Source organism: Artibeus jamaicensis, unplaced genomic scaffold, assembly GCF_021234435.1.
Source record: "Artibeus jamaicensis isolate MK-2021 breed Jamaican fruit bat unplaced genomic scaffold, CSHL_Jam_final contig_1998, whole genome shotgun sequence".
NCBI classification, from domain to species: domain Eukaryota; kingdom Metazoa; phylum Chordata; class Mammalia; order Chiroptera; family Phyllostomidae; genus Artibeus; species Artibeus jamaicensis.
The window spans coordinates 15,726,872-15,752,080 of NW_026521407.1; the positions used below are offsets into that span (position 1 = coordinate 15,726,872).

The 25,209-nt window shown below is 39.3% G+C and overlaps 2 protein-coding genes across 4 annotated transcripts in view; one reads left to right on the forward strand and one right to left on the reverse strand.

Moving 5' to 3' along the window:
* CEP95 (centrosomal protein 95) overlaps nt 1-2,701 on the forward strand; it is a 37,621-nt gene extending 34,920 nt beyond the window's left edge. For both annotated transcript variants that reach the window (XM_037127958.2, XM_037127959.2), the window contains 3 exons: nt 1,558-1,704; nt 2,012-2,083; nt 2,354-2,701. In XM_037127958.2, coding sequence (XP_036983853.2) covers nt 1,558-1,704; nt 2,012-2,083; nt 2,354-2,530 — 396 coding nt within the window. In that variant the 3' untranslated portion in view covers nt 2,531-2,701. The remainder of the gene's footprint in view (nt 1-1,557; nt 1,705-2,011; nt 2,084-2,353) is intronic.
* An 8,024-nt stretch (nt 2,702-10,725) lies between these two features.
* The window catches only part of SMURF2 (SMAD specific E3 ubiquitin protein ligase 2), a 121,384-nt gene continuing 106,900 nt past the window's right edge, over nt 10,726-25,209 (reverse strand). For both annotated transcript variants that reach the window (XM_037127988.2, XM_037127989.2), the window contains 7 exons: nt 23,832-23,946; nt 21,984-22,162; nt 21,025-21,162; nt 18,567-18,687; nt 15,708-15,909; nt 14,366-14,441; nt 10,726-14,058 (listed from right to left, as the gene is read on the reverse strand). In XM_037127988.2, coding sequence (XP_036983883.2) covers nt 13,959-14,058; nt 14,366-14,441; nt 15,708-15,909; nt 18,567-18,687; nt 21,025-21,162; nt 21,984-22,162; nt 23,832-23,946 — 931 coding nt within the window. In that variant the 3' untranslated portion in view covers nt 10,726-13,958. The remainder of the gene's footprint in view (nt 14,059-14,365; nt 14,442-15,707; nt 15,910-18,566; nt 18,688-21,024; nt 21,163-21,983; nt 22,163-23,831; nt 23,947-25,209) is intronic.

Genomic DNA, 25,209 nt, shown 5'->3' on the forward strand with positions numbered 1-25,209 from the left:
AATTTGAATCTAAGATTCAAATACAAGTCCGAAAATGCTGGCTATGAGAGTTCAGACTTGGCTGTACCTCATGTTATTACCCCCATAGTACATCCCAGTCTGTTCCATCTCCACTGCCCTCATTTTAACGTCCTCTGATCCCTGCATGTAGAGACCTGTCCCACACAACTGGTTTAGGGATTCGGGAGCATGTTATCACAGACAGGAACATAAGGTGTGAGTAGATGACCTAGGTTTCCACATAAAATCAGGAGAACACCACAGGACAGATGGGCTCTGAGGTGTTTCCAAAAAGTATTTGCTGTCTCATCCTAATCAAGTTGAAATGCTTAATATTTGGGGATTATAAAGTGGCAATAAATTTCATCCCTAGAGTAAAAAGTAAAACATTAAGGTAATTATAGTTAACTGGGCTGAATACTCTGAAGTGGAATACTACACTAAGGCTTTCAGAGGTTAAGTAATTTGACTAAACATGGCTGGCTAATGAATACACAGCTTTAAGAAGCAGTTCTCTGATCAAGAATTCTTACTAATCAGTGGAGAACACGGGGGCACATCCATATCTTTTGAACAGTTTGTTTTCCTGTTGCTTGTTAAATGGTAACCACATCACTTTCAGTTACGCACGAGTATAGATGCACCATTTGTTTCTGCTCTGGGGCTCCTGCCCTGTTTACACGACTGCTTTAGATTATCTTTCCTGAAAGAAAAGAATCTCTGGGCTATAGGAAACATGCTGAAACACCGTTAGTCATTAGGGAAATACAAATCAAAACCACAATGAGACACCACCCTCACCCAGTAAGATGGCTGAAATGAAAACAACAAATGTTGTTTTTATTGGCAAGAATGTGGAGAAGTTAGAACCCTCATGCAGTGCTGATGGGGTTGTAAGATGATACAACCACTTTGGAACACAGTCTGGGGCTTCCTTAAAAGGGTAAACATAGAGCTACCCTAACTAGCAATTTCATTCCTAGGCATGTATCCACACAAATAACTTATACACAGGTGTTTGCAGAAGCATTATTTATAATAGCCAAAAAGAGGAAACAACCCAATGCTATCAACTGATGAGTGGAGAAACAAACTGTGATATATCCATACAGTAGAATAATCTTTGGCAATGAAAAGGAATGGAGTATTGAAACATCTTATGATACAGATGAACCTTCATGATATGCTAAGTGAAAGAAGTCAAATACAAGAGGTCCAATAGTATATAATTCCATTTATAAGAAATGTCCAACGTAGGCAAATCTATAGAAAATAGACTAGCAGTTGACTGGTGAGGGCAGATGGGGAATGGATGCTGGTGGGGTGGGGTTTCTTTTCGGAGTGATGAAAATGTTCTGAAATTAGTGGTGATGATTGCACAACTTTGAATATACCAAAACCTACTGAATTACACAGCTTTAAAGGGTGAACTTTATGGTATGTGAATTATATCTCTTCACAATCCTTTGTTGATTACAATGAGTATATTCCTCCAGTTTGGCAAAATGATTATATTCCTCCATAAAAGTTTAATTTCTCTGATTTAATAACTGACAGATATTTAAGAAACTGTTTGAAGAAGGTTTACAAATTCAAAAGCAAAGATTGCGAGACCTAAGAAACTATGCCAAAGAAAAGCGAGATGAACAAAAGAGGCAGCACCAGAATGAACTGGACTCAATGGAGAACTACTATAAAGACCAGGTGGGCTCACTGCTGCTTGTTTCCCTTCTGATGTGCTTAATACTGACCATCCTGTCAAAGTCCGCTTAGTCTGTTGAACAGTAAATCTCTACTTATTAATTCAGGACTTGTCATTGTACAAGTTAGACTGACCCCATTTTTCAAGATTGAAATTTAAGATAAAATAAGCTAGTGCTTGACCAAAGTAGAGAATCTGTATTGCCCTACTTCAATTAAAGATTTTAAGCTCTGAACAGTAAGTATAAGAACTGTTATATCTAGACTACAGACAAGTAAAACATTTCCTTTTTTTCTTCTCTATAAACAGTTTTCATTGCTGGCAGAAGCCATATCACAGGAACACCAAGAACTCAAAGCCAGGGAGAAATCGCAGGCCCAGGTAATGATTAACAAGATAAAAATCATTTATTTACATTTTTATGAAATAGAAAACAATTATATTACACCTTAAGGAAAATGGAGAGAATACTAGTAAATGTTTGATCCATCTATGGTCCAAACGTTTATCCCATTTTAACTTTACCTATTCAGGCCTCTGTAAGAGCTACTACTAAATTATTAAAATTATTGCAGGAACTTGATAAGCTGTAAGATGGAGAGGTCCTGGGTGTATGTTGTGAATGGCAGGATGACATGAATTCTCTTTTAGACATTGTATAAGGTGAAGAGGGAGCTGAGGTCTCAGATGGAGAAAGAAATCCAACAACTGCAGCGCATGATCACACAGAATGACGATGATGCTTTCTTCCGGGAATTGGAAGCTGAGCGCTTCAAATCTAGGCTTCATCTGGCTTCCTTTCAGTTCTGTAAAAATCCCTTCCCATGAGGCCAGCCTTCCACCTAAATGACGATGTTTCAGGAGGACTTGACCACGGCAGGCTTAGAATTGAGATAGTAAATTATCTAAAGCATAAGAATCATTTCTAAATGTCTTGTCTGCATATTCATTCCAGTACTTTTTACGAAGAAACATTTTGAATAAACATTTTTTTCCTAAGGTTACTGTTTTTTAATTTATGACCTAAAACCTTTAAAAGGGGAATAAAGGTACACATTCTTCCTTAGTCCTATCTGTACTAAAGTACCAACAAGCCTTGTTGTGGGTAAAAAAAAAGTGTATAAAACAGTGCTTGAGGACCAAAACTCTCTCAGTTTCAAAAAAGGGTAGAAATGTAAGCTTATCATCAGAGATGGGACTTAGGAGTAAACCTTGAAGATGGTTCAAGTGGGTGTAGTTTTTTCATATATGGTGGCCAAAAGATGAGAATTTATGCCTACAGCCTCTAGCAGATGGTAGAGGACAGCATGAGGCGAGGCAAAGGGTGTGAGGCCAGGTGGTGTGTGCCTCAGAAGACCACTAGTGACTGCAGGTGGGGAGGAGGCACAATGGACTTGGAAGTGAGCAAGAGTACACCAACCCTATTTCTACTGCGGGGTAACATGAGAAAAAAGAAAACCCACTTGGGGTGGTCTTCCATAGAGAAGAGGGCTTCTTTGAAGGCCAAGAGCTGGAGGGAGGCTTCAGAGTGGTTGAGGTTATGGGGACTTGTGCTAATCAAAGCTATAGAGTGGCAGAGAACACCAGGAAAGGAGTGGAGGGAGAAGAGAGGCTCCCATTAGGGCATGCAGAGAGTAGCATGGCGATGAGCATATATGAACAATGATCAAGGACCAGGGAGGCCGAAGGCATGATGGAGTGGGACCTGACTGTCCTGGAGAAAAAAGTAGGCAGCTACATCTAATGCTGTGGTCCAGGTGCTACCCTCTTGGAATGACAACTGACAACACTGGACCTCTAGGCAGACAGATGGAGCTTCCTGGGGAAAATACTTGGCAGACTGGCAGCCAGTTTTGGAACATGATGAGATGTGCAGACTGCTGTGCCATTTAGCGTGACGAGTCAGTGCAGATGAATGGAAAGGGTGGGAAATGCATGCATGAGGCAAGGCTAGATATACAAGAGTAGAGCGCACAAGTTCTAAAAGTCACAAAGAGAAAAATGATAAAGTATATCTAGATAGACTAGTCACAATATATTCTTCAGTAAAATGAGCAAATAAACTACAATGATGCTATTTTGAAAACTATGATATCATATATAGTATAATGAAGTACAATCATTACAATATAGAAAAGGTCTGGATGAACAGTCTCAAACCAATAGTAGTAAGTGCAACTCTTGAGTGGTAGATTACATAAACTTTCACTTTTTGCTTAATATATTAAAACAAGCATAACAATGCTTTTATTTACTTTTTGAATGTGAACTGTTTTAGGAAGATTCAAGTTACTAGTTCTGCCTGCTCTTGACCAAGCTAAGAACTAGGAATAACCAACAAGAAGGAAGTGAAGAAATTTACCAGGGAAGGGGTAGGATTGCTAACCAAAGGTCAAAGAATAGAACAGGGAAATTTAAAGATGCCAAAAGATGAGAGTCCCTCGGACGTCCGCCAAGATGGAGGCATAGGTGGATATGCCGTGCCTTCTCACACAACCAAGTTTAGAGACAACTAAATATTAGCAACAGAAAACACAGCCAGAACACAGAAAATTGAACTTTTCGGAAGTCCATTAACAACAAATTCTTCAGCCTGACCGGTAAGGGGCGAAACCAGCAGCTGGTGGAGCGGGGTTGCACAGGAAAACTCAGTCAGACGGACTCAGGTGCACGGAATCCAGGCACAGGGTTAGACCTAGTGAGCGACCGAGTGAGCAACCAAGCAAGCGACCGCGGGGGAAACAGCGAGGGAGCAGGGCTGCGGGTTGACTGTGGTTGCGCATTTGTGCTAAGATAGACAAGCGAGGGAGTGGGCGATTGGACCGGGACCCAGTGGGTCCCTGCAGCAAGCGGCAGGGAGGGCGCCTCCATTTCCCAGCTCTGACGCCACCTCCACATACAGCATCATAACCCAGGGACTCTGAGTGGCCGGGCCCTGGAGAACCACTTAAGGCTCTGCTCCTACCCAGCGGCACAAAACAGCAGAGGGTGCTGCCACTTCCCCGCTCTGACCACGCCCCCACATACAGCGCCACAACCCAGCGACCTGGGAGTCAAAGGCGCCGCTCCTCACACTTAAAGGGCGCAAACAGACCAAAAATGGCTCAAGAAGAGCTCAAAGCCCCAGAGCCTATAAATCTAATAAGCAACAAAGAAATAGCAAAACTCTCAGACGCACAGTTTAAAACACTGGTGATCAGGATCCTCACAGAACTGGTTGATTATAGCCACAAATTAGACAAATATATGAAGGCGAAACTAACTGAAATGAATGGAATTGCACAGGACACCAACAACAATGAAAAGGAAACGGACTCAAATCAATGGAGTGGACCAGAAGAAAGCAAATAATGGCCAAACAGAAGAGAGTCAAGAAGCAAGAATTCAAAGAAATGAGGAGAGTCTTAGGAACCTCCAGGACGTCTTTAAACGCGCCAACATCCGAATTATAGGGGTACCAGAAGGGGGAAAGGAACAGCCACCAGTGGAAAACATTTGAACAAATAATAAAGGAGAATTTCCCCAATCTGGAAAAGGAAATAGACTTCCAGGAAATCCAGGAAGCTCAGAGAGTCCCAAAGAACTTGGACCCAAGAAGAAACACACCAAGGCACATCATAATTACATTAGCCAAAATTAAAATGAAGGAGAGAATCCTAGAAGCAGCAAGAGCTAAGGGGACAGTCACCTACAAAGGAGTCCCCATCAGACTGTCAGCTGATTTCTCAAAAGAGACCTTACAGGCAAGAAGGGGCTGGAAAGAAGTATTCCAAGTCATGAAATCCCAAGACCTACAACCAGGATTGCTCTATCCAGCAAAACTTTCATTTAGAATGGAAGGACAGATAAAGTGCTTCTCAGATAAGATCAAATTCCAGGAGTTCATCATCACCAAGCCCTTATTATATGAAATGTTAAAGGGACTTATCTAAGAAAAAGAAGTTAAAGAAACATGAACAGTGAAAGGACAACAAACTCACAGTTATTAACAACCACACCTAAAACAAAAGCAAACTAAAAGGACAGCTAGATCAGGAGTGGAAACATAGAAATGAAGATCTCCAGGAGGGTTAGCAACAGGGGGGTGGGAGGAGGAGAAGGGGGGAGAAGGTACAGAAAATAAGTAGCATAGACAGTAGATAGAAAATAGATGGGGGGCAAGAATAGCATGGGAAATACAGAATCTAAAGAACTTGAGACACATGGTCATAAACAAAAGGGGGGGTAATGGTGGGGATGGGGGTTAGGGTGGAGGGGAATGAAGGGGGAGAATAGAACAACTGTAATGGCATAATCAATTTAAAAAATTTTTTTAAAAAGATGCCAAAAGATTTTTCTAGGAGTAGTAAGGAACTCAGCAAGGGGAGGCTATTGCAATCCAAGTAACTGAGGAGGGACTCCATATGTGAAACCACTTCCTCCAGAAACCCAGGCAAGGCTCATCACAGTGCACACATTTGAAAGTTACTGAGAACTGTGTACTGGTGTGGGGGACAGTTTGGGGGGTGTTATAAAATGAGGTGGCTAGTGTGAGAGCCAAATCCTTAACTACCATAAAAAGGAAACTAACTTGACTACGTCAAAAACTAAATGAAGAGCAATGTTACCATATTATTTAGAAATGTGGAAGTATCAGAAGTACAGACTGAAGATTTGAGCATGCTTCTGGAAAGCAAGGGGAGAAAGGATAATAAAGTTTTGTTTTTAAGTTTCTAAATGTAGTGATTTTTTAACTGTGTGTCTAGCTGGGCATATGCATTACTGTATCATAGGACACTAAGCAATTAACTGCCTCCACTTAAAAACATGAGAAGGGAAAGGAAGTATTAGTGTTGCAGTAAAGCAAAAGAATAGAGCCTTTAGTGAAGAGGTGGCGGGTGTAAGGGAAATTTATCTGCAATGGGAAGAGGCATCACAGTGAAAAACAGTTGGGGGAGGTACAACAGGAGAGCGAGACAGACAGGGCTGACAGAAGGTGCCATTAAGAGAAACAGTATAAACTAAAGGAGAAATACAAAATTGGGGCTTAACCTGCAGCTTATAGAGTGATCTATCCCAAATCTAGATATTCTGAAAGCATGTTTTATCTAGAATTTCAAGTCATTCAAACCATTACCCAGCTAATTTGACTGATGTGACCAGTGTCTTTTTGTCTTAAAACATTAAACTCAAACTGCCTTTAAAACTTTGCCTTCTGCAGAAGAATAAAGCTGGAGGCATTGCAATCTCTGATTTCAAACTACATTACAAAACTAGAGTACTAAAAACTGTTTTGGCATAAAATCAGACACACAGATCAATAGAACAGAATAGAGAGCCCATACATATATAGTCAATTTATGGCAAGAGACAAGAATATACAATGGGGAAGTCCAGTAAATGTTGGGCAAACTGGACAGCCACATGCAGAAGAATGACACTGGACCACCAGATCTTATGCTGTACACAAAAATTAGTAAGACCTGGAACGATAAAGCTAAAAGAAAACAGGTGGGTAAGCTCCTTGACAGTGGTCTTGACAAAGATTTTTTGGATTTGACATAAGCAAAAAATCAACAAGCAGAACTATATCACTAAAAAACTTCTGCACAACAAAGGAAACCAGCAAAATGAAAAGGCAATCTATGGAGTGGGAGAAAATGTTTGCAAATCAGACATATAAGGGATTAATATACAAAATACAGAGAACACACAGAACTTGATAGCAAAAAAAAAAAAAACCCAATTAAAAAATGGACAGAAAAACTGAACATTTTCCCAAAGAAGACATATAGTGACCAAAGGTACATGAAAAGGTGCTCAACATCATTAACCACCTGGGAAATGCAAATCAAACAACAATGAGAGATCACCTCACAACCATTAGTATTGCTGTTATCAAAAAGACAAATATGGCCCTGGCTGGTGTAGCTCAGTAGATTGAGTGTGGGCCTGCGAACCAAAGGATCGCGGTTCCATTCCCAGTCAGGGCACATGCCTGGGTTGTGGGCCAGTTCCCAGCAGGGGACTCATGAGAGGCAACCATACATTGATGTTCTCTCCCTCCCTCCTTCCCTTCCCCTCTAAAGATAAATAAATAAAATCTTTTAAAAAAAGACAAATATGTCTTGAGGATGTGGAGAAGAAAGCCCTTCTGCATGGTTACCGGGAATGTAAAATCAGTGCAGCCACATAGAAAACAGTACAAAGATACCTCAAAATATTCAGATAACAACCACCTAACAATTCCATCCTGGGTATTTATCAGAAGTAAATGAAAACACTAACTAGAAAAGATAACTGCATCATGCCCACCCCATGTTCACTGCAACATTATTTACAATAATCAAGATACGGAAACAAGTGTCTGTCAGCAGATGAATGAATAAAGAAATGTGGTGTATATGTAGACAATGGAATATTATTATTCAGCCTAACAAAGGAAATCTTGCCATTTGTGCTAACGAGATGGACCTTAAGGGCATTATGCTAAGTGAAATAAGTCAGAGAAAGACGAATAACCTATGATCTCACTTATATGTGCAATCTTGGGGGGGTGGGGAACCGAGCTCATAGATACAGAAAACTGATTGGTGGTTGCCAGAGGGGCTGGGGGGATTTAGTGAAATGGGTGACAGGGCTCAAAAGGTAGAAAAACTTTCAGTTATAAAATAAGTCAAGGGATGTAATGTACATCCCTTGGGTGACTATAGCTAACAATACTGTATGGCATAAAAGTGCCCTTCACAAGGAAAAAAACTTAACTATGTACTGTGCTAGGTGTTAACCAGACTTACTGTGGTAATCATTACACAACATATACAAATATATACAAATCATTATGTTGTACACTTGAAACTAATATGTCAGTTATACTTCCGTTAGAAGAAATAAATACCTTTTGGTTCTCACTGGTCCTCCGCCATCTTGCCATGCCAGCACGGTCTTTGGAAGAAGTGAGTAATCTGAAAGGTTCGCTCTGATGTGCTCACCGCCTTCACTCCCATTCCTGAGCTGAAGGTAAGACGACTTCATGAACACTTAAGTCGGCGGGAAAAACATCTTGGAAGGGTCCCTTGCCCACCTCATGGGCTGCTACAGTTACTTCTCCACTTCTTTTACTTACAAAACACTCACTATAAAGGAGACAGAAGTGGGGTTTACAGCTTATATTAAAGACTCGTGGACAGCCTGGAAAAATCTCAGGTCAAATATCCACAAGAGGTATGCTATCAATAGTTGAGCACATTACCTTGGAAATGGAGCCGGTTGTATGATGAACACAAATACAATGAAGGAGCTACCCATCCTGGAGATCAGTGTCTCTAGGAGCTGAAGTGTCATGGGAAAGAAAGGAGGTAGGGGAATAAAATCAATGGTTTTAAAAACCAAGCCTGGAATCTGAGGCCTTGCTGAAGTAAGCTATTTAAATCCTGTGCCCCTATCACTTCTCCACTATACACAAATTGTGTTTTGAGTACCTAGGTTTGAACTTTCAGCTTCTAACAACCATCTTAAGCTGGTACAGGGCCTGACACACAGCAGGAGCACAGCAGATAATTTACTGAATTAACAAAGAACAAGTCACATTTAGAACAAATACCTTTTAATACAATGTACTGGGTTGGCCACAAAATCCATTTAGTTTTTTCCATAAAATGAAAGACTCATTTTTCATTTTCACCAATAACTTTATTGATTTGGATATTTTGAATATGTGAGCTATCTCTGGTGTGGCATAATATTGATTGTTCTCAGTTAATGTCTCAATTTGATCACTACCTACTTCGACTGGCCTACCTGACTGTGGAGCATCATCCAGTGAAAAATCTCTAGCATGAAACTTCGCAAACCACTTTTGACACATTGGATCAGTCATAGCATCTTCTCCATACACTGCACAAATTTCAGTTGTGTTTTTACCTTTCTTGCAATAAATGGCTACACAAAAAACTTACCAGTTTGGTTTTTTAAAAAACACATGATATGACAGCTGTCACAATACAATCTAACAAAACTGTTTGGAGTGAAGGTGAAGGCAACTAAATGCTACTACAGCCATCTTACAGAAAAATACACGAACTTTTTGGCCAACCCAGTAACTTTAAACTCTGGTTGTCTAGTAAGCTAAGAATGTTAATGTAGGAATGTAACCCTTTTTCTGTATAATTATCTCTCCTGTTACCAGGCTCTTGCTCTGTTGTGTATTTCCCACTATAAGCATTTAGGACAAAAAGTACAAAAAATACAGTGGGTGCCAAGGTTAACCTTAATTATAATGAAGAGACAAGTAAATCAGGTCACCACAAAAAAAAAAAGTCACATATTAGTGAAATCAAACTCTGGGTAACATAGATTATAATAATAAAATCCTTAAAACTTAACAAATTTTAGATAACACCTAGTGACCATGACAAAGTGAGACAAAGCAAAAAATAAATTTCAAAAGTATATAAAAACAGACAGCATGCCCACCTGGGAACTTTAAAACTGCTCCTATATCTCTGCATTCACTCTGTGGAGAGACTTCACACAGACTACGTTCTGGATGAAAAAACATCGTATCCATTCTTTTTTCCACCCATGTATTTAGCTGGGCCTTCATCCATTATCATTTATATAGGTGTGAATCATGACCTTTTAAATAAAGTAATGGTTCCTGTTCATTTTGAGGATTTAACTGCTTAACACCAGGTTAGCAAATGAGGCCCCTACTGTAGCTCCGCCCTCCAGAGCTCTGACACGTGACATTGTTGCAGGACCAGGACGCTTCTCCAACAAGCCTATATAGGCCCCCCTACAGCCACTGCCAACCAATCAATTTGCCATGGCAGGAGAAGTGCCCTATGGCACTTTCCCTGCTTCACCTGGAGACAGGAAGGAGATGCTGAGTGCTCTGAAGCTCCAGCTCCCCAAAGTGACAGAGGTATCAGCTAAGGCAGGCCTGGGAATCTTCTTCAACTTCTCATTTCATGGCTTACATGCTGTCACCCTTCATAGAACCAATCAGATTTTTTCAAAAACAATTCATTATAAACTCAATATTCTTTAAAAACTTTGATGCTGTGACAGTGCAAACAGCATTCATTTTATTGCTCAACTTCGGCATGGGCACATACATAGTTAATTTTTAAAAACCATTTATACAGATGTTATTGATAAAGCTCATGTAACAACTGAGTGAAAATACAAAGAATATCAAAGCTAAAACACTCTGTAATAAATACAAATAACAATGAAAAAGATAAAACTTTTGTTTTTAAAGTCAGTTTGAGAGAATATTACATTAAGTGAACTAATTACATCTACAAACAAAACAACTCAGCATTTGGTACAATCATCATCCTAACATAAGAAGGGTAAATACCACGAATGGCCCCCGCTGACTGGGTGCTGCAGCTGACAAGCGGAAGGAACTGCTCTACCCAACTGAAACGATGGCTTGGAGCAACTTCGAACTCCCATCAAAGCAATCAGTTCGATGCGCCAGAAGTTCAAAGCAGACTTAGTGTTGTAAAATAAAGCAAATTACACTGTATTTAAAAGAAAGGAAACTTGTGCTCTGGACTGTAAATGCAAGAAAAAAAATGACTTGGTAAAAAGCAAACCCATTCAGGGCAACAAACTATGTGCAAAACAAAATGTACACTATACACGGCACTATTTAAAAACTCATTACACCACGAAATCAGACCCTCGAAAGAAAACTCACCTCTATACTGCCATATGATCTCTACAAAGTAACCACTGTTCATAATTAAGTATTCATGACAGAAAGGCAATGTATGAATACACATCACGTGTCTGAAATAACACAACTAGAGGAAGGATTAGAAAAAAACCCAGTTAAGAGGGACATGTGGAAATAAATATTCACATTAAACACGAGGTGCAAGTCCAAAGCTCAATGACACATTGGGGGGTTGTGATTGCTTAGCACCTTTTTGGAACTAATCGGGGAACATATTTTTGAAAATGAAATCTAAACATTTTTATAAATAATGTTGGTGAAACCACAGACTAGTAGGTAATTCATGTCTCTTAAAGCTCTATTAAATCATTTTTATAAAGTTTAAAAAGGCACTCAGAAAAGTGATGGTATTTGCCTGCTTGATACTGTACATTGTGATAGAGCGTTTCATCAGTACTGCCTCTGTCAGTTACCATTCCTTTCAAGTGTGTGCGGGCTGGCTTTTCACCGAAAGCTTCTACGACAGGCAGTTGCACTGCACTAGTCCTGTAATATCGGAGAGAGAAAACCTGTGACCCGTAAGGTACTACTGTGAAAACGGAAACTACTGATATCAAACAGTATGCACACCATTTCTGTACGATTCAAGATGTTCTTCAATGCTAAGAATACGGTAGGAAAACACAAAGTGGGAAGAAAAAGGCTGGCAAAAGCACATTACTACTGCACAGTTAGACGATAACGAGCTTGCATGGAACAGTCAAATTTGGCTGAATAAAATAAATTTAAATTCTTAGAAACGACACAAATAATTCTCAATCTCTTTTAAGTGGCAAATGTCCCCTTCTTTTATCCTCCCCTCTCCCAACCCTGTGAACGCTTACTTGGAATTCCAGTACATAAAGACAAAAACTGGAGCTGCTCTTGGTAAACAGGGTGGGTGGGGAGTTAGAGGCCCCTGCTGAATACCAACTAGTCCTTCCCCTCTCTGTCCCTCCTCTCATAAACCATTGATTCTGAGGCACCTGTGAGGAACCCCATGGTGTCAAGAACACAGACTAAAAACCAGTCCATCAAAATAAGCACATAGGCCTATTACTGACTTAATAATTAAGCCACAAAATTTAAACAAAGCTGTATCATCAAAATTTGCTATTCTTGATTTCATATCAATGTTAAAAAAAAAAACAGTGCAGATCTCTCATGGCTGATTTTAAAAATCCACCCATGATTTCAGATTTTTTCCAATTCATCATTCCAGAATTTTGGCTGCCTTCTGCATCATGCAACATGCCACACATATTAAAGCTAAATTTGAATATTTCAAGATCAGATGATCTTCAACACCAAGGGAAATGGCATTTCTTCACTTCCGAAATTCATTCTTCAGCTTTAAAGTAATCAACACCATACAGCTGGAATCACCCTTTCTCTATAATCCACCCCCTGCCCCACCACCCCCACCTTATTTTCGTTGGGTAAATGCAGGTTTTCTAAATGTGTTAAATAATCTTTAGAACAAATTTTTCCTTTTTCATAATTTTAGCTGATTAAAATATTGCAAACAGCTAAACAAAGATTTAGGATGGTTTACTTGATAGAAACTTACACCATAATTAAAATATAATATAAATTAGGTGTACTTTGTCAAAGGAGACTTTGGTTTCCAGAAATAGTATATATATTAAGTTGATCCAGCAAAAGAGTTAAAATTCCATCCCATCCATATGATCTGAGAAGCTATAAAAATGTAGGATATCCATTTAAAATGAAAAGTAAGTCCAAAACACCTGGTCATATTGATTCAAGATAAAAAAATTAGGGTTTTTTAAAGTCTCGTAAAAACAGGGAGCCCCTGAAAGCATCTTATTGTAGCAAATAAGCTACCAAGTTTAGACTAAATGGTTGCATTAGGAATCTAACAACCAAAATTATATAGCTGTATTCCAGGTACTTTGTGCTTGAAAAATATAGAAAAGACTCACTTAGGCTAGGTTGAAACATACAATACTTTTAAAATATAATGCTTTGCTATAGAAAAATGTAATTAAATGTATAAATGGCTTAATTTTTTAAAGATAATGATTCTTTTAGCCAATTGGTTACAAAGATAGGATAATTCAAAATAATTTTATTTCATTTTTTTTTTTACAAAGAGCGAGTACAGGAGCTATTCAAAATCATGTATTCAATCAAAATGAAATGTGACTTGTACCGACTGCTGAAGTTGTCTTGATGTTTCAGAGACTTGAAATCTGTGAAGTGATTTGAATAGGTTACCTTTTATAAAAATAGTAGTAGTCTTTAAGTGTAGAATACTGCCTAACTCTGGAAATGTAGGAAAAGTCAGCATTCTTTAGGTTCAAGATATTAATTTTAAATAGCAGCTGAATGTGGCCTCATGGCAAAGCATAAAGACCTCTTTTTTTCCTTGAAAAAGGAATTTCAAAATTGTCCTTTCCCCTCACAGTGTCCTAAAACTTAAAAGGGGAGGGCATTTTCTTGTATCTCAGCATTCCTTGAAACTCTGCTGAAAGGAGGCTGTCAGGGGTATAAATAGAGTCCTGGGTGAATCCTTGAAGTCTGTCATTCCACAGCAAATCCACATGTTTCTTCGATGGCTGTTAGCAGCTTTTCATACAACTTTTCATAGCTTTCATAAGGCGGAATGTCTATTCGGTTGAAGCTGTAAATAAGCAAATCGGGTTTTACACAGTTCATTTAAAATAAGCGCACCATCCTAGCAAGTGCACACTCACACAGCCACACCACTCTGCGTCACACAGGGAATTAAAGGAGTACAGATCTATCCCTCTGCAGTAGAGATTACCACTTCCAGATGTGCCTACCAATTTCAGAATAATATTACATCACTTAAAGAGTTGCTTATAATTCCTTTTAGTAGTAAGAACAACAACAAATGAAAAGTCACCTGTTTGAAACGAATACCTACGCACATGGAATAGGGGGGAAAAGCTACAAAAATGACTTACCACGTGTGCGCTTTGGGCAGGTTGTTCGTGCAGGCATCAATCTGGTGGATGGTAAAGAGTCGTGGGCCTGCAGCACCTGCCAAGGAAGTCAGTGTGGGTCAGACCACCACGGGTGCGTGCATTAGTGTCTCAATCTCTGCATGAACCCGGTACATAAACCACAGAGTCTAGGGATAGAGGAATACTAAAGACTCTACACAAGCTTCCAAAAAATATTCTTTTCCCAGGAAGAGATTCTTGCTTTGAAAGCTGCAATTGACCTTGAATATGGTTGGATTCCTTAATATGCTAGCATTTCAAATCTGAGAAAAAGTTCAGGGTTGAAATCATTTGCCAACTTCTTTCTTCTATAGTAAAATGATGTCCCCAAAGCATGAGAAAAATAGGCAAATCCAAGATTAAATACACACGCATTAAAAAAGATGACAACCTAAATGTGAACTTAGGTTTCATGACTCAAACTTGGCCAAGAGCAAAAGATTACCAGTCTACAGAATAAATTTCAGTTAATGTAAGACAGCCCCAACACATATACATAGAAATACAAATTCACTTTATGGTAGTCTGATAATGATGAGTTCTCTCAATAGGGACTATCAGCCCGACTCCCAGTATGCTTTCCCCATGGGCTTTAGACACTGTGCTGTGGACAACGCTGATGGGTTATGTACCAGTCTTGCTTTGTATATCCTCAATCACCACCAGCAGCATCAACTTTGGAAACAAAGAGCTTCAGAGATAAAGGAAGCAACTGCCACCCAGCAAAGCACCATGATCACCAGCAATATTACCAACTCATCCAAAAATTAAACAGCTATTCCCCAGAAAACAACCCATTAACATGGACGTGACTATAAATAAGCAGTCGGATGCCATGTGGTAACTAACGTGCTCTGACCACACAAATGGCTTTGACGACGTGTGCTGCCACTTTCTATTAAAAGAATAGAAAAACAGAGGGAACAGCATCCCAAATAAGTAAACGTTTTGCCAGGTAAGATGGAAATGGACTTCCCCTACATGAAAGTGCAGCAGAGTTTAAAAGCAAGGTGAGCAGAAAAGGCAGAGCATCACCACATTCGGTCTCTAGCATGCAATGCAGCACTCACTACAATCCCAGAGAACCCCCGCAGAAAAGACTCTTGGGAGGGGAAGAAAAAAAGGAAGGAGAGGAAGGGATCAAGATGTGAGAGTTACAAATAAGAAACAGGGTGAAAAGAGAATCTGTTTATAAGCACATGGCTGTAAACTAGTATACACACCAAGTACCGACTGCCACCCCCACCCCCCGCCACCCCCGCAGTCGTCGGTGGGCCGTGGTCTGTCCCTCTGGCGCTGATACCTTGTAAGGCTTTGAAGCCCTGCAGAGGCACTCTCGAGGAGCCCGTCACGAACTGAAGCAACCGTGCTCGTCGCTCTTCATCGAAAAACTCCACAGCTTTCCAGAACCACTTGACAACATTGCTGTCTGGTGTACAGTGTTTTAACCGGGTGTTTACCTTCCAGTCATTAACATCTATCTTTCCAAGTCCGCAAACAATGAGCTGTTAAAATATTACACAAATTGTGAGCCAATGGAAACCCAAGTTAAGCCAAAAATTCCTCAAAATAGAACTTCAGATTTGCAGTGTTGGCTCTCATGTGGCGGTTTTTAATCAAAAGTACACATCAGAATCATCTTTAAAGTTTTTCAAATATACAGGCCAGGACCTATGCTCAATAATTCTGTGCATCTAGGGTGATACTAGGAAACTGTATTTTAAAAAGCTCCATCGGCACTCACTGACTCTCGGGCACCCTACCCAGAGTCTGAGAACCACCGCTGTGTGGAGCACAGCCAGATGAAAGCTTTGTAATTTCACAGAATTCTAAAATTTCTTTTTAATGGACAGAAACTAGACTCCAAGAGTAAATACAGTTTATATGTGCCTCCCTTAAGGCCTGCATCATATTATTCTAGTTTCAACACTTACTAGCTTTGGGATTCTGAGCAACTCAGTTCACCTCCCTTGGCCAGCAGTTTCTTTCCTCTGTGGTACCAGAGTAGTAACACCTATTTCACTACACCCTGTGAAATAACCTGTAACATACAGGAACTCAAGAAATGTGTTGAATAAGTGATGCAACCCTGTTTGACAATCTTAAAATTGTACCTAAGTATAAAGTGCATGAATGCACTGACAGAGAGGTCTGCCCGGCACCCTGATGCAGGGTCGTATAGATGAACTCCACCAAAATTGCCTTGACGCTGTGAGGAGAGGGCAGGCGGCAACCCAAGACAGGAAGGAAAAGGGATGCAAGTGCCACCCACTGACTCAGCAGTCCTTGAAATTCTGTTATCTGTTCCGAGAGCTGGGAAAGAAAGCCTTTGAAACTGTTCTTTCTTGCATCCTGAGGCCTGAAAAACCAGAAAGGACCCAGAGTGCCTAAAGGAAGAAGCCCATTAACACCTTTGGGTATTCACACCCCCATCCTGGAAAGCTGGCACCACCTTTACCAGTTAATCAATATGTAACTTCTTTGGGCGGAAACCCATCCCACCAACTCTGGAAATCCTCAGAACAAAGAATCTCTCTCTCCTGCTCTCACCATCATCCTTGCCACCCTTGTTCTTGCCTTTCTAGAACCCCCACCCTAGAGGTTCTCTTCCATGGGAACACTGCTTATGCAGCACTCATTGATCTATAGACTCACTGATCTATAATTCTTTTTTTTTTCTTTTTACAAAACCTTGTGTCAAGGGCTGACTTTCAATAGATCGCAGCGAGGGAGCTGCTCTGCTACCTACGAAAGCCCGACCCAGAAGTAGGTCGTCTACGAATGGTTTAGCACCAGGTTCCCCACAAACGAACAAGCAGTGCATGACGGGCACAGGGGGCGGCCTCCCTTCTGGCCGTGCCCCATTTTGATCTCTAATTCTTTACTGCACTGGCGAGAAGAACCAAGTTTCTCCAGTAACAACACTATCAATTCTTACAGTCCTTAGGGTGGGTCCAAAACTAGCTCATCTAACTAGGGTGTTTCTAACAGTGAATTAGGCTAGTGTAAAACACAATGTAACTTACAAATCCTACACTTTATAAGTCTATTAACCCAGTATAACACCAAAATGAATTATATATTTTTTTATTAAAAGTTTCATTTCATTAGCAGCAGAAACTATATAACAAAACCATAACCCTAATGAATAAAACCTCCAACAAAACTTCCATGGTGTTCTGGAAAGATAGCTGAACCACAGCCACAGGTAAGAGGGTTATCCAAACAGGCATAGAGAAGTATGTGTGACAAAAAATGTACCCTAACTCCTAAATTTTCTTTAGAGGAGTGGTAATTGTAAGGGTAATTCCTCATTCATTGTATGAACAAACAAAAACGCATTGTATTTCAACTTCATTGCTATTCCTGTTTTCTTCTTCCTCCTAACTACTTCCTTCTGATCATTTCACTATTAAGTTAGTTTCATCACAAAAAGGAATGGGGATGGTACTGAGTCAAACCGATCTTTTAGACTTGTTTCCTAACAGCTCTTTTTGTTAGAAAGGATACTGAAGTTAATAAAATCTTGTAGACTTTGAATATTTAGGATCTTGCTAGCCCCTAGTTGAATTTGGGACCTCTGGCAGAATAAAACTCATTGATTTTTTTCACAGAGTAGTTCAGTGGAAATTCAGATGTATTTGTTAAAGGTCTTAATTTAAAAAACAGACTAAGGTGCTTTAAGGATCAGCATTAAAAGAAAACAAAAGTTAACTGTTTATTACAGCTACTGTTAATAACAAATGTTTACAAAGAGATGGGGGATGTTTAGATACAGTGTATCGTAAGTATTTTAATTATTTCCTCTATAATCTTGTTTACCAAATGCTTTCTTGCAACGTACAGTGTAAATCAATTGACCTTAGGCTTTTATTCCAAATAAATTTCTATAGAAAACATTGGAAAAAGGTACACACAAGACATGAAATCTGTTCAAAACAAGAAAGAATAATATGGAAAAATAAAATATTCACAATGCAAGAGAGACCACTCACTTGTAGAAATTCCAAAGCAGGAAAGACTCCCTACAAATAAGAATTCTCAGAGTATTGCACCATGGAACTTCAAAAGCTCCCGAAATACAACTTTCCTCTAAAGCTAACAGAAAATTCCTAACCTTTCCTTGTTACACTAGATGACATCATGACATTAATATACTGACCTCTAACTCCTTCTCATCAAATGTCTTCAGCAGATGCTGTGGAATTACTTCATTAAATCCTTTCTGCAGAGCCAGGAATTGCGCCTCAATGCCTCGTAAAAACCTCCAGTTCACATATAGCCTATAAACATTGGGCAGGGGTTTCATGTAATCAAATGTATCAGATTTGGTAATTACTATGACTCTCTAGCAATATTAAAAAGTAACCTTCCACTAATGAAAGCTGCATCAGTAAATCAACCCTTCAAATCAGAGAGTGAACTGGAAACTGGATGAAGCATAGATGGGACCGAAGTCAAAATCTGGATGAAACTTCTTTCTAAACTTCTGGCATGCATGCCAATAACCGCAAAAAAAGAGCTCAACCAACCAAAAATGACTATTTTTTCTGGTTTGACTTGAAAGAAGATGTGAATACGTTAGGTGTTTTGTTTATATTTTGGGGGCAGCATAAGGGTTGGAAGAGAAGATAAAGAAAATCTTCATATCCAAAAATGAGAAGTAACAAAAGCTGATGTAGCACTTTTTTATTAAACATTCATTGTTTCCTTGAGGCTTTAAAAAGCCTGGAAGAAGTAATTTACAAAGAAAAAGTGCACTACATCTAATGAGTAGCTTTACTCAGGCTTTTGACTTGTAATTTATAAGTAAATTGCCTTTTTTAAAATCTCCCTAGGAAAACCTCTCCATCTCACACACCCCAGCACTAGTCATCTTCCGAGTCTGTCGACACATCCTCTTCTAAACTCGGAGAAAAAGCTCTCTACTTTAAAAAGTGTTACTTAACATTCAATTCTTTGAGGAACCTCACTTTTGTGTTTGATTAAGGGGTCACCTAAACTGCACATCTGCAAAAAGGTTTCTTTATCAACTTTCCTGTTTAATCCCAAAACTGTACTTGGTCAGGGATCATCACTACACACTATAAACATGACTGAATCATGGAGAATGGGAGCCAGGGACTGAACAGTCCACACCAGGTCCACTCTTCTATTTTTTAAATTAGTAATATAATAGATGCTTGTTAGATTATGAAAAATAAAACCCTAAATGTGGAGACAAAGTAAACCTGAAGTACATTCTTCTCTTACCCTCTTTCCCTCTCCATTCCCAGGTGCACCACCTCCGCTCCCTCATCCCAGACCAACATGGTACTTGGTATTCAACCTTTCAGAATGCCTTCCGTGTCTTTATAAAACAACACAGACTCTGTCCCTATGTAATTCTTCTACGACCTGCTTTCTAAATCCAACAGTTTATGCAGAGTCTCTCTCTCTTAAAAACCCACACAGTATTCTGAATATATGTATTTAATCATTCTCTAAAAACACTTAGCTGTTTTTTAAAAAATTTTTTACAAGTACTGTTTAATTGAACATCCTTATTCATCATTATTTAATTACATGTGTTTCCACGGCATAAGCCCCTAAAGATGGAGCTGCTAGTTAAAAGGCATACATGTTTTCATTTTGGTGGCTATCATCAAACTACTTTCCAAAAAAGCTAAATCAATGCTCACACTCAATCAACAATCTGTGAAACTGATGGGCCACATGTGTAAAGTAGGAAAATTGCAGCAAGACTTGGGGACATAATGCATACAAAAATAGCTTAGCATGCATGTTTTTGTGTGCATATGATGAAATTCAAACTTCTAAATTTGACTGCCATAGTTTTATTTTTAGAAGAACTTTAGTCACCATAAGCCAAATGATCTACCCACTACTTTTAAATTCAATCAACAGGTGATTTTATAAAACTTGGAGAACATTTTCTTATATCTATCCCTTGCTAGTCATACAGCACAAAAGGGCTTCTGCAGAGCCAGCCGTGGTAGCCACACTGCACATGCCCCTGCACCGCGTTTCCCAGTGTCTGTGGAGCCCCTCCTCTGCAGCGACACAGCTTGGCATGAGACTTGCTTTAACCAAAACAATACAGCACAGAGGTGACAGTGGCCAGTTCTAGGCTTAAACCTTAAAAAGATCCAACAACTTCTGCTCTTGTGTTCTGGGAAACCAGCCTCCTTATTCCCTCTACCTTGCTAGGGAGGGAGAGGCCCTGGGGAAAGTGAGAGGCCTCTGATACCAAGTGGGACGACCAAGGAACCTGGCCAACAGTGAAGACTAGGCCCCAGACGATGACCCAGCAGCCATTCCAGCCAGCCCTCCACTCTTGGAGCCATTCTACCTGAGTGATCAGGTGTGTGAGTGAAGAGGCCATCTTGACGAGCCAGCCCCAACTGACGCCACCCAGAGGAGCGCTGCACTCACCCAAACTCCTGACTCGTGGTATTGTGAAAAATAATTAAATGACAGTTGTTTTTAAGCCACTAAATTCTGCAGAAGCCTATTTTATAGCAACAACTAACACAACCTAAATACTTAAATGGTTTTTTCCATACTGCTATTCTAGAACATTCAAACAATTCTCAGACTTGAGAACATAGAATGTTTACCTGACATACTCCTTTTTATTTTCTTCGGTAACAGGAATACTCTTGCCATTTGGTTTAAGTTCATGCTGGATAATTTCCCCATATGCATTATGTTCAACACAGAAGGTATGATCCAAAACACCTGTAATATCATTCTCACTGGAAAGAAAAGAGAAGAAAATATACTTAACTGGAAAATCTAAACTACAGACCCTACAGATGTATTAATTGGTGACGCAAATAACACTAAAAGAGTTTTACGGCGTGACAAATAGAAGATCAGATTCCTCTGACTATTCTAATGCTACCATACCTCCCAGTTCTTGGGCAGAAAAGTGAAAGAGCTTTAACCTGCATAAACGCAGGAAACATTTCACTTCTTGAATAAGAGAAAGAGCCCTGGCCAAAGTGAGGCTTGCTGTAGGGAAACTTCAGTTATGTTTGGCTTTTAGATAAGAGGCCCTACTTGAATCTAGGTACCCCCAAGCAACCAAATGTTTGAGTATCCCCAGTGAGAAAGCCACTCACGCTGGCAAAATAAGTATGGCCAATATATCTTCATAAACTAATGCCCTCCCACAAAACAGAACTGGTTTCTACAGGTCCCCTTTTTAAGTGTGGTTGCAACAATCACCACATAAATCCCCAGGAATTTACTATTTTAACACACGCAGGCCTGGAATCAAACTTGTACTACATCAAGAAAATCATTTATATATAGTACTTTAAAAATATATACTAGATTTCCCTGCCTTTTTAAAATACTATCATTTACTTTTAAGAATTTGAAATACACAGGAAAGCAGCAGGAGGAAGAAAAAGTCTAATGTTGTCCTATCGCTCAAATAATCACTCTTAATATTGAAATATTTTCTGTGTGTTTTTTAAATTTTAAAGAAGTACATCCATTGAAACAGAATCTTTTTTTAAAATCTCAGATTCTAATTACAAAAAAAACAGATACAAGACTCAATACATACAGTATCCACACTAAACTGTTATGAAGATCTGGATCAACTAACTCCATGTCATCCAAAGTAATTGACTTCCCAAGCAACTGTTTATAAAAAGGCAATGTGAAACCACCATCGATATAATGTCCATGAAACACAGCCATTCCCATTATTCGTCCAACAAAGTGGAAATATGATAAGTGTTCCTGAAATTGAAAAGTTTATATAAATACTCAAATTAGACACATTCCAGGAGATTTTTAATAAAAGTTAATATTTAAGCAGCATGAATCTTTTTATAGTATTAACTTATACTCTAGTTTACAACTATTTAGAGGAAATAGGCTATCCTATCAAAGCTCCATAATCACTAGGGAGAGTTTCTACTGGGCAGGCTCAAGACACTCTGCATTGTTACAAATAATTCACCAGAGTCCATGCCTCTCTCAAAGGGCAGAGTCACTTGGTAAAATTCATCTCCAGAAATCAGTCCAGACAACAGTCCCACTGCAGCTTCTTCGTTACACCCCTCACAGATCCTCAGAAACTGAAATGCAAAACATCTCAAATTTAAGGGCACAGATTTCATGTCTAACTTGGACTAGAGTCCCAATTCTGCCAGTTACTAGCTATGCACACTTGGGCAAATTACTTAACCCCTATAGGACTAATTTTCCACATCTGGAAAAATAAGGGTAATAACAGGATCTAAAAAAGGATCTCTGTGAGGAGTAAAAGGAGATGACAAAGCCCCGGCACTGGACCTGGCATAGGAAAAAAGCTCAACCAATGTGAACCGTCACTACCATGGTGGCAGGAATGAGCTCCCCAGGCAGCACCTTCACCTAAAAGCCTTCCCTTGATACACGAGTCCCTGCAGTGACTCTAACATCCCTACCATGCTTGCATATATTTGGTCTTTCCTAATACACTGTTTTGTTAGTTAGGTATTTGTATTTTAATCTTTTACTTCTCTATTTAATAAGTAATCTTTAAACCTCCCTCTTACCTTCAAAACAGCTTTTGTTTCTTTGTAAAAAGTAATACACTTTCACAACTGCTTAGCAAATACAGACAAGAAAAAAAAATCACCCATAATCTAATACTCAGAGATAACTAATGTCAGTATTATAGTATAGATGGAGCCTTTCAGCGTTACATATGTACATATTTACCAAAACTGTATCATACTATTTTATAACCTCCTTTCACATTCACAAATACCATCTTGACATATCATTAACTATTATCCCACAATGTCATTTTAATAACTATATAATATGCCCTTGTATGAAAAAATAATAGAAATAATATCAAAACAAGTCAGTAGCAGCTGCTAACTTTTGGTGAGTGCCAAATAATATATAATAGGGTTAATAAGGTATAGCACTATGATGAATACTTAATGTGAATGGGCCCACTGAACTGTCACAACCCTTCTCTAAGGTATAAACTATACTTACTATTATTAGCAATGATAAAATTGAGGCTCAAGTAATGAATTTGCCCAAAGTCACAAAGCTATTATGTAATGGGATCATGTTATGATGTCATGCCTAATTCCAGAATCTGTGTTTGTAATCATTAATGTCTTTCTCTTGTCATAATATAATCAACCCCTGCTTATGGACAATGATGCTGTTTCCGACTGGGGCTACTATAAACAATGACACAGTAAACATACATTCCTGTGTCCAAACTATTGAATATATCCACAGTTGTTTACTTGAGAATATTTTCTAAAAGAGAAACTGCTAAGTTAAAATCTGTAACTAGGACAAAGATAGTAATCCTATTTTATAAACTACATTGACATTTAAAGATGAAAAGTATTGTAGGTCATAAGTTAATTCATATTGGAACCAGCAATCATACCGGATTAACTGCAGAATCAGGATTGATCTGCAATGTATAGATATCATCCCTTGAATACTGGAAGAGGCCATAGTATGGATTCAACATTTCATGTGACAAGAGATATAACCACTCCCTAGAAAACAAGATATGACAAAGGAACTTTGTGTTAATTAATATGGTTTTACTAAAAGGCTGTCATTTTAGCAAAAAAAAAATTTTAAAGAAAATAAAACAATTAGTTACATAAGATTACACTGCAAAAATCTACCATGCCCAAAAGCAAATGAAAACTCTTGTTTTGTTAGGATGCAATCACTTCTCACTCATTTGGGGCAATTTTATGACAGATTAGCAGCAGCAAGTATAAAAGTATTACCCAGAAGTACTGACTATTAATTACATGATGCACCCCAGTGATCTTCTCCTTTTAATTGCTAAGTAAATTTATAATCCATGATAAATATAAAGGGAAGGATATTGTTCAGAATATTCAGGTGATCTCCATTACCCTCACTTGCTCCTATCATGGAAGACTTATACTATAATTAACATATATACAATGCAGCATTATGCTCACTTTTGGACAGGGTGCATCTTGTTGGTGGTGTTGTTTTAGTAATAAAATGTCATTATCGGACTTCCACCAAGGTGGAGGCATAGGTGGAAACACTGTACCTCCTCACACAACCAAATTTAAAGACAACAAAGTTTTAGTAAAACGAATATGCAGCCGTAACACAGAAAATTAAACTACTGAAGTCAGACAACAAGGAACCCTGTAGCTAGACCGGTAAGAGGGGTGGAGCCAGCGGCTGGCGGAGCAGGGTTGTGCAGGAAAACTTGGCCAGACCAACCCAGGTGCAGGGCCAGTGGTTGGTGAATCCCCAGGTGTGGGGCTGTGACGAGCAGACCCAGTGAGGGTGCAAGGCAGCAAGCTGGACTGCAGTCAATCACACATTCACACGCAGATAAACCAGCAAAGGAACAAGCAGTGAGACAGACTGCACAGGCCCCAGCGGCTTGTGGGAAGCAGCAAAGGGGACCACTATTGCCTTGCTCTGACCCGGCCCCCACATAAAGCGTCACAAATCAGTGAACTGGAAGGCCCCGCCCTGGTGAACAACTAAGGCTCCCCTCCTCATACATAACTTGGGCCATACATAACAGACCAAACATGGCTCAAGAAGAACTCAAAGTCCCAGAGCCCATAACTCTAAGTGATGAAGAAATAGCCAAACTTTCAGATGCACAGTTCAAAACACTGGTGATCAGGATGCTCACAGAACTGGTTGATTTTAGTCACAAATTAGAGGAACAAATGAAGGCTAAACTAATTGAAATGAAGGGAAATGCACAGGAAACCAATAGTAATGGAAAGGAAACTGGGACTCAAATC